The sequence below is a fragment of the Chanos chanos genome, chromosome 5 (genome assembly GCF_902362185.1).
Source record: "Chanos chanos chromosome 5, fChaCha1.1, whole genome shotgun sequence".
Taxonomy (NCBI): Eukaryota; Metazoa; Chordata; class Actinopteri; order Gonorynchiformes; family Chanidae; genus Chanos; species Chanos chanos.
The window spans coordinates 12,095,804-12,106,277 of NC_044499.1; the positions used below are offsets into that span (position 1 = coordinate 12,095,804).

Consider the following 10,474-nt stretch of genomic DNA (forward strand, 5'->3'; position numbering starts at 1 on the left):
TCATCCATGAATGAGATTTCAGTAGGTCCACATGATTCAGCCACTTCTGCTATTTAAGTCTTTCTGTTGCTTGGAGAGCACAGGCTGACACCAAGCTTTGAACTCCACATGCTCTATTCTATACTTTAAGGTAAACACAGTTACCACAAAGGTAATCAGAAAGTAAATGCACAACATCTCAGGTTTTCAAATATATGTTCTTAATAGGAGAAAAACCCTTAAAGAACAGTTCATAGTATTTAAATCTCATGGAAAGCCAACATGTGCAGCACACAGCAAAGAGTTACTAAGAACACACTGGAAAATCGTGTACATGCATTCTTCGAATACATGACAGAATGTGCAGCTTTCATAACTCCACATAACCATCCATCCACACTACTTCAGCATAAAACACTGGGGAAATGTTGCAAACACCATACAGGTAGAAGAGGGTTTGTGTTTAAAAATCAGATTTTGAGTCCTCAAAAGGAGTTCTAGTGATGGTGTAAAAATGCTATTATTCTTCATCTAGATGCTTTCTGCCTTTTTAATATCATCTCATTACGGATAAATCTGTGATTACTCTGCGCTGCACTCTCTGAAAATTCTATAATCCCTCTTATTCAGTGTCACAGAGCTGAGTTATGCTGATAATTAAGCTACTTTATGAAGATTGTTTTCTCTCCACTCCCAAAGATAATTGCATGTAACCTGATACTGTTAAAAGACCCATTTCCATTTGACTCAGAATTTACTGACCCCCATCTCAAAAATGAACCGATAAAAAGGTGGGACCGGCTCCTTGTGCCATAAAAGAATGAGCTGTCATTGTAAAATCGGAGTAAATTAATGCAGACAAGGTTTTTTTTTAAATTAAGGTTTTTTTTTATTATTGTGATTTTATGAAAATCTGTGAGTCGCAATTATCCCAAAGCCTAGTAATTACATCTTCGTAAAACTTCGTTTACTACCGTTTACGACTGAGGCCAGAAGTCAAACCGCTTAACATACAGTATATATGAAGCGATGGACTGAATGTTAACAAGTAGGGAGCGAAAATGCATATAAGATCTACTAGGAGAGGTTTCCCGGGTGTTGTTGCCCCCATTCTCCCTTTATCTCAGAGGATATTCATCAGGGACAGGAATGCGCATCCATATCAGCGGCACATTCCAAAAAGGAGAGAACGAAAAGAAGTATGACGGCTATTAATTCAGCGGCGTCTCCTCTCAGAACGCCACTGCAAAGACGACGGGAGATTAAAGATATGTGCGGTTATGGAAAGTGGGAATCAGATGAGAGTGTTGACCACAGTTTCATTATTCATTCCACTCCTTCTTGTTCTTCTTGTAAAAGACTGATAGGTTTAGATAATAACAGCCTGCGTTTAAATATTAAGCCAATTCTATGAAGCCTGGATATATCTGCTCTACGAGGACGGGGGCAATTGCATCATGGCATTTTACATCTCCACTCTATTGGGCAACAGGATCCTCTCTTCTGTTGGAAACAGAGCAACGACGGTACCAAACCGCTTTACAGATCCTGGCAAGTCAAGCCCATAGTCTTATCTAGGCTGCGCCGGGGGGATTTCAGAGGACGGAGACAACTGCTAGGATGTAAATGTCCTCAAGATAGAAGACAAACAAACAAAAAAACATCCAATCAGCGAGCGATTAGCACCAATTTACACTACACGTTGAATGCCACAGAGCAAAATGAAAGCATCCAGTTCAGGTGCGGATGCGTTTTGTGACCACAGTCCAGTTGGCAGAAATTACTTCAGTATTTACAAGGACTCCTTTACAAGACAGTAATTTTCCACTTCCACTGCCCCGCCAGGAACTTATGGCTGTAGGTTGTTACTTGTATTTTTAAAGCACATGCAGTAAAAAAGATGTTTTCTACAAAAGTCACTATGAATGAGAGTTGGAATCAGCATGTTGCACTGACCTGAGACGATGCACTACGTCAATCACATGAATTTGTGCAGCAAAGACATGCAAAAGATTTACACGGATTAAGACGGGCAGGTGACGAGATAAGGTAGTATTTCATGTAACTGCAAAAACTGCAGTAAACTGGGAAGGTTTGTTGAGAGCCAACCTCTTTTAAATCTAATGCTACAGTGGCCTCTTTACTGTACAAGATCACAATTTTCATCAGATTTCAGCCATAGGTTAAACATGATTGGTTCGTTAGGCACGTGTCGGTATAGAGAAAGGTGTAAGCATACTTTCACACTGAAACTAAGACTGTTCCTTACCTCTCAGTTTAATCATTTCATATAAAAGCCAAGAACGAGATCACAAAGATTAGCCTAGCTAACTAATGGAATGCGATGGATTTGTCTGATAGTGTGAAATTTAAGTGTAGCTTGACATGAGGCTTGCCGCTGTCATACCTTAAGTTTTTCATCTTGTTTTCCTTCTTATTTAGAACACCAGGCACGCAGTTGGTCAGTTCGGTCCAGTCGGCATGTAAACCACAACTCCAGCCGGTAGAGAACCGCGAAAACAGCCACGTCTCTTTTCTGTTTGGTCGGTAACAGGTACACTTTTTCTGTCCCGGTCTACAATCGCAAGGCACTTCTAACCTCACATTTTGAACCAAGTGCCTACCGAATGTGGTTCCCCCAGTTTTCTGAATATGAAGAAATACTATAACATCGTCCCCTTTAATTTCGAAATCCACAGTTCGCTCTAAGTCTCTAATAGGAAAATAGTATTTCTTCACATAATGTGGATCGGGAGTCGGGAATATATCCGCATCGTCTTCTGCGATGTAACCGTGCGGAGACCCAAAGTTCATCATCCCCGGAGCCACGTACTGATACAAAATCAGCATAAAAAGGACTGATCCGACAACGATGAATAAAAATTTACTGGTCCTCTCAACCATGTTCCTTCCAATGTGGATCATATGTTACCATTTCCTAGTTGACAGATTTCAGTGTGCCAAAACGCTACACCGTGCGCTGTCCCCATCCAAGCGTATTGTGTTGAGCGGGTCACGTATGGAAAGTAAAGAAGCAGATACCAAGTAAGAGAAGCATTTCTGGATGAAACCTGAAAGTATACGTCAAATCCAACAAGGCACGGTGGCAGCAAACACCACAGCGTCCCTCCCTTGACTCTAGCCTGTGTACGCTACAGCGTGTTTGCTTCAGCGTTTAAAGTCCTCTCCACATCGGTGTGAATCCCCACGACCAGCATGCACAGCGACACCCACTTTTTCAATTCGCGCATTCCCGACTTGGTCAAACGACGGGGAAAAATAGATAACGTTTTAATTTTTAGGTTTCAGTACAACTCTCTCACTGATTTCAGAAAAGGCTGACAAAATCCTTCGAAATAAATAAAAAAAGAAAGCTACTGTCCCTCGAAAATAGTTGCCTACAAACAACACACGGCACAAAATACTTGTGCAGGCTGTTTAAATAACAATGAAATGTGATGTGATAGCTTACAAAGAAGGGTATTTGTGTATTCGTCCCAAATGATTGCTTGATGTTGTTTTCCCGATATGCAGTGTAAATGGTGTGTTGTATAGTATTTTATTGAGAGGGTAGCTGAGAATAATATACAGTCAAAATTTACGATGCAAGAACAGACACACTTGGTAAATGCCAGCGTATAACCTATAATTCACGTTTTAAAAAGATTAATGTAAACTCTAAAGTGGAATAAAAAAAAAACGACTCATATTAGTCTGATATATTGAATCTCCTATAAGGGAAAAATGATAAAAGGAATCGGAGAGCAAATCCAGAATACATAGTGGAGTACAGTGGGTCCCTCTGCAGCTAGTGGGCAGTATTGTGGGCTGTTTTCTTTTTATTTCACAAGGCATATTTTTTAGTGGTGGCATGCATGATCTTCATAACGGGAATTTTGTGTTTCTCAGACGATTTTGTCATAAGGTGCAATTTCAATACATACATAAATTACATGCTGATGCGTCATCACAAAATATTACACTTGTAAAACTTATACACTAATAACCTTATCCCAAATATAAATGTCATGTCACGTTATTTTTATATTACTCAAGATATGTTCCTTCTTAAGAGTGTCCAAGCCATCCCATTCAAATGTTTACATCACTGCAATGTCACCAGGTTACTTTCGGCTATCCCTAGAAAAGGGTATAGCCGAGGGTTTTAACTTTTTACGATCATGCAGTATATAAATGCTAATTTGATTTTCAATAATTTAGTACTAATGCACATATGTTCTGTGCTTATCAGATTAAATTGAGAACTGACTTGGCAAGGAATGGAGTAGCTGAGGAGTAGAACTTGCTTGTTGAGGAGATGAATCGTGTTTCTTCACCTACTGTAGATTGAGAGATGGGATGAGTATATCTGCATTGTCTTCTGTGATGTAATATTATGGGGCCCCAGTGTGCAGAAATTCAATTTACTCTCTGGGTATCAAATGTGATGCAATGAATACACTAATATTATACTGGTTTAATGTTAAGACACACATGAAGTCAGTGTTTGTATTTTTAAAGCTTTTAGCTAATATGACCATTCTGTATGTGTCAACTCAATCTAAACAGAGCTCCCCAGAACATATAAAAAGCTTACCTAAGAACAAAAGAACCATTTTCTTCATTTATACATTATAATACAGTAGTCCTGAGTAAATCATTGTTTAATATGCAACACAGCTTGTTATTCTAAATGTCATTTTTCTCCTTATCATGGAATGTCTTGATTCTGCACGATTCTCTGAAAAAGAACATTGTCTGCAGCTTATTTCTTTAAATACTTCAAGGCATATTAGCATATTTTTATTTACCATCCAGCGGAGCCCACAGCCTCACAAAAACCTTGTCATTAAGTATCATGAATACCATGCCTAGGGTGTCTTGGCATAATGAAGCTATGTGAATGCTCTGCTATGTGTGATCATTTGTCGCTGAGTTATTTTACTAAGATGAATGTTACGGTGAGTCATGCCCTCCAGTACTGTTGTACAGTTACTGCAACTCCTTCATCATGTGCTTGAGTTTATCATGCATAATAACTGTATTTGTAGGTTTTTCTTTCATTCACGTGAGATACAATGTTGTCCGGTGGGTATTTTAGCAGTAGAGTGATGTTCTTTCTGGTAAACAGAAAAGGAGATAAACAGAGCATTTATAGTGACCATCAAAATGGTAAAGAAAAGATGTGAACGTGTTGTCCCCTGAGGATATCACAGATCCTCCCAGATTAAACAACATGAGCATATGGCCATCACTTGAACCTTCCGACACACACACACACACACACACACACACACACACATATATATATATATATATATATATATATATACATCATACTCAGTTTTTTGATCACCAAAGCTATTCAGAAATGGGGGTGAAAATTTCAGCTGTCACAGCAACAGCTGCGGGTTTTCCCATCCACAAACATCTCACAGACAAAAAAAAAAAAAAGAAAACTTTTATTTCTGGGACTTCCGCTGTAACTGGTTTCAATTTATGCACCGCTCGAATGGCAAGGCAAACAACCCTCTCACCCCCACCTCCCCCCCACAAAAAAAGAGCAGGCAAACAGCATGGCTGCTTTTGATTAACAACACAGTCCAAGAAACCACTTCTCAGACTACACATTAGTGATCCCTGGCATTGTTCTTGTCCTCCACCTAAGTACACAAGATTATTTTTCAATTTGTTAATCTCAAAGAATCATACTTCTTCTCCAAAATAAATCTAAAATTAGGAAAATTATTGAAAGAAGATTGTGTGAGAGTCTTGTTTCAGGTAAAGCTATCGTTGGATGAAAATAGGTGATTTTTTTTTTCAATACAGTGTGAAAGGGCAATTAATCAAAACCTACAGAGTGCTTGCATGCCAAATTCAGGAGGAAATAAAATCCTGACTTCCCTGTTTTAGTGCTAACTAAGCCTCACTGTCTTAGAAGTAGGACTCCAAATGTTAGAACTAGTTTAAACTTTGCGACTGAAGAGTTGCAGTCCTTTGCGAAAACACTTCATGTATAGCTCTCTCTGCTTGTCAGACCTGAATGTTTCCTATCTCTCACATTTACTTTGCAGCGAAGTTAATTACTCAAATCAGTTTAGTGTAACCAGGCACATCATTTTCTAATTATTTGCGATTTAAAATACAATCACACACCAGCTACATGTAAATATGGAAAAAAAATATGGGAGTAAAAGTATAAAAATAAACAGAAAAATAGTCTGCTTATACCCAATAAGTGATAAATGTGCTTCAGTAGTAAACTCAAATGGATAAAACATAACAGAAAGTTTGCCTTGGATGGTCTGTGAAACATAATAGCGTTGAAAGAAACTTGATTTGCTACAACTGTTCTGAAATTCCATTTCGCCATTTCTATGAGGAGAATTTTACATGTAAGTCCAGAATCATCTGTTTGAAGGATAATGGCCCTCATTTGGAAAATTGCTGTGCTGTGCATGATTGGAATGTTTGGGACTGTAGAGGCACTTTACGCACAGGTGTTTGGTTCTTTCTAAGCTCTCTGAACTGAACAGAGAAGCACCTCATCTTAGAGAACATTTAGAGAACATTTTTAGCTAACTTTTTTTTTTTTTTTAACTGTCTGGAAATACAGATGGAAATGGGTTTTACTGCTAAAGGTAGTTAAAAGTTGTCAATGTAAAGTTTCTGTCGGGCAAGTTAAGTTGAATTCTGGAAACTCAGACAGAAACTCCTCCTCAGGAGGTGGGAGAAAGGGACAAATAAAACTATTACAATAGCTTTTTCTTTTCTCTCTTTCTTCTAGTATATTGTGTAACACAGTTAATAGCCCCAGAATGTGGCAGGATGGGGCAGTCAATCCTGACATAGCATGCCGTGCCTGAGATTCACTGATACACATGTTGTCATGACAAGGCCTTGGTTCAAAACAACACAGAGTTTCATCATTCATTCCTGTGGACTCTTTTCTCAGTAATGTAAATATGCCCTGGCCTTTGAAGTTTAACAGTGTTTTACAAGAGCTATCAAGCTTCACATGCTCCTTGTTAATGTGACAGAGTTTCTTTCACATCACATCAATGTGACTGAAATGACACACAGGCTAAAAACGTTGACCGATACTATCTCAGGTCTCCCAGACTTGATAAGTTGTTAGTTTCTAGTTGGTAAACAGCATGAAGCCCATTGACGTCGACTAACTGTCTAATCATTCTTTGCAATATCCTTCATGGCAAGCAGCTTTCTGCGAAAAAAGAAAAAAAAATGAGAAAAGTTTCCTTCATGACTTACAGGAAGGGTTACCATAATGTCCTCTGTGGTTTTTCATGCAATTTCAACCATTATCAACTTGATTAAATTTAATAAATTATTCACTCCTTCCATCTGGAATGAAACACAAAAAAAAAGGAAGAAAGAAATGAGAGAACATGGTTATGAAGCATCTTGGACCAAGCCGACAGGCCTGAAACTAATGAAAGAAATATAAGTCGGGCCCAGCTCACTCACCAGCTCTTATTTATTGCGCTATTATAAAAAAAGATGCCATATTACGAGCTGCAGATCGTTTTTATTAGGTGGTAAGAGTGCTTGTGCGCCAAGGTCAGCTGCCACAGATTATTATGACCAAATGGTTTATGAGTGCTCAGTAGGATGTTTATATAACTTTTCTTTTTTAAAAAGATACCTCTCTGTGTCTGATTTACCAGAGAAATGGAAAGAACTTGAAGGTAAGCATTGGCAAGACATATTAACTGAAAACATTATGTCACTCAACTGCATAGCACAATAGAAATGTGATTTGAGTGTGGCAGAAAATGTGTGTGTGTGTGTGTGTGTGTGTGTGTGGGGGGGGGGGGGGGGGGGGGGGGGGTTGTGTATGAAACGCCGGTGTAAGCTTTGAAACTTTCCACCTTATGATATTGGTGTTTTACAGCATCTCATTGAGTAATCACAAGCTGTTTTGACAGTTTAAGGAATTTTAAAAGGCTCCCAAGCACTTTACAATGTATGTACACCTCTGAATAGCACAGAACAATAGCTTCATCATTGCATTGGTGGAAATGTGATTAAGTAAGGCACTGCTGGAGCACTCCTAGAGATCAAGGTCTCAGTGGTACAAAAAGCAAAATGAAGGCAAATACTCGGAGCAGACATATGGCCTATAAGATTAATGAGTTCCAAGTGAGAATTCTTTAATGACCATTACATTAATTCAGACGCTGCGAAAATTTGTGGTACTGCTAAACAAGCGGAGAACCATCACAAACTCTCTTGAGGATGAAATATAAAGCTCAGAGATTACTGTTTCGAATAAACAAGTCTCCATTCTTTTTAAAATGCAGGCACCATAAGGTGCAGAGTGCCTTCTGGCACAAGGTCGTCATTGACTGTGATGTTTACTTATGGAAATATATATCCTATGTTTGTTACCCTTGGTCACAGTGCGACAAGTCTGCGTAAAAGAAATCAAAGTGCGGCTTAACAGTTTTCTTGAGTGCGTAACAGTTTTTTGCATATTTTTGTGCGTAACCAAGAAGCTATCAAAGAGAAAAGCTAAAAAAGACAGATTGTCCTCACATGAGGTTCGTGGTTACCTTTGGAAATGTTACAAGGGTCTGAAGGATTAATGCGCTGTGTGAAAAAAAAAGTTTTAATTTGAAGTAATAACTGGTTGTAACAATTGTAATAATGTAGTTGCATCAGGCGACATGGTTCTCTGTGACTCATCATGTTTTCACATGGGTCTGAAGAAGATTGGGAAAAGGGGAAAATTTGTTTGTCCCTTGGGTTGTTCAAAGTAATTATCTCTCCATTTCAATCAGTCATGATGTCTGAATTTAATCAGCAGTAAACATGGTGAGGGGAAAAATCAAAACTATGTCTCAGCAAGCAGGCAGATTAAAGGATCTGTCATACAGAGCATGCATTAATGATGAGAGTGGAGACAGGGTGTGTGAGTTGATTTAGAGTCATATAATCATGCTGAGAGAGCAAGTGAGATGAAGAGCGATTAGATAGATAGATAGATAGATAGATAGATACATACATACATACATACATACATACATACATACATACATACATACATACATACATAGACTGACAGACAGAGAGAGACATTGCAGTGAAGAAGGAGAGCAGATATTTCCTGTCAAATGATAATATGAGAGCCCACTAAATGGTCTTCTCTCACAATCAAAGTTTTTTTCCATAGCAGTCACAGACATTTGGTCTAGGCCATAACTTTCTTTTCATAACCATTCATAACACAAATCAAAAGGAGGTCTTGTTGTGACACAAATCTAAGGCAATAACCCAAGAAGCTTGTCTGTCACATAATTATCTGATAAATGCAATTTGGTTTCACATTCAGAGGTACTGAATGTTTTCTATGTGACCATTTTGGATAAATGCTCCCAAACATGCGCTCACACACACACACACACACACACACAGGTACAGAGAAAGAAAGTGAGAGAGATGTGAATTTTGTCGCTGTTCTACTTTCTCATGACTCTTTATCAATGTGTCATCTTTGAACGTTTTGAGAAGGCAAACATTATATGAAAGATGAGTTTAGGTGCTGCCATTTTGATGAATGCTCAACTTCCCCTTACATCTGTGCATCTGGGCTCTTGTCCAGGTCCGTGTGTCACAGGTGAAGTGCGTGTTTATCTTGGTCTATATTTAGAGGTGGGCAGACAGCAGCAAAACCTCATAAATATCTGGCACTGCCTTGAAAAGAAAGAGAGAGAGAGAGAGAGGTAGAGAGAGAGAAACAGAGAGACAGAGAGACTGCTCTGTTAAGTCTGCATAGCCATTATCACTGCATCTGTCAAACCAGATGAAGGTAACTTAATAAACAGTGTGGCTTCTGGTGATTAGAGGAGCAAAGAAGTGAATGTGTGTCTGTGTGTTTGAAAGCAACAAAGAGCCTGCAGTACTCATAAAACTTACCTCAGTGTAGGCGCAGGTTAAAAACGTGATCCTCCGTAATCCACGGGGATTGAATTTGATGATTTTTTTATTGTAATGTGCAGCTGAACAGCTTGGTCAGGGGTACCCATTAAAGTTGCTACAGGTGCACACTGCTAATACTGACACCAATATGGCGACAACGGGAGCCAGCAGAGAGGGGAAAAAACAGGACAAAGAAATATTCTTTATACTGTCTGTGTATTCTGAAGGAAGCTCATACAGACATCAGAGAAACAGAGATCACGGTGCCTCACGAAGCAAGTATGACCGCTCGATTAAAGAAATCAGAATTACAGTAGATGTGTCAGTGCGACCGGACGAAACACACCTTTTAGGGCTTGTAAACACTCGACGAATAGGCCACCAAACCGTGCAAAAGAGTCATCAGTTTTATGTTGTTTTGTTACTTTCTAATCAAATTTCTTAGATGAGCGGTTAAAAATGCCTGCCCGAGTGGCGTTATTCAACAGCCCGTAAAATCCGATCAGTCTTTCTTCATCGAAAGACGTATGAACGGTCGCTGTAATGAGAAAGA

At 39.0% G+C, this 10,474-nt stretch overlaps 1 protein-coding gene across 1 annotated transcript in view; it reads right to left on the reverse strand.

Annotated features, from left to right (window-relative positions):
- The window catches only part of hs6st1a (heparan sulfate 6-O-sulfotransferase 1a), a 79,795-nt gene extending 76,757 nt beyond the window's left edge, over positions 1–3,038 (reverse strand). Inside the window, exon 1 of the mRNA XM_030773871.1 lies at positions 2,387–3,038. Within this exon, the coding sequence (XP_030629731.1) occupies positions 2,387–2,904 (518 nt within the window). The 5' untranslated portion in view covers positions 2,905–3,038. The remainder of the gene's footprint in view (positions 1–2,386) is intronic.
- Between the last annotated feature and the right edge of the window lie 7,436 nt (positions 3,039–10,474).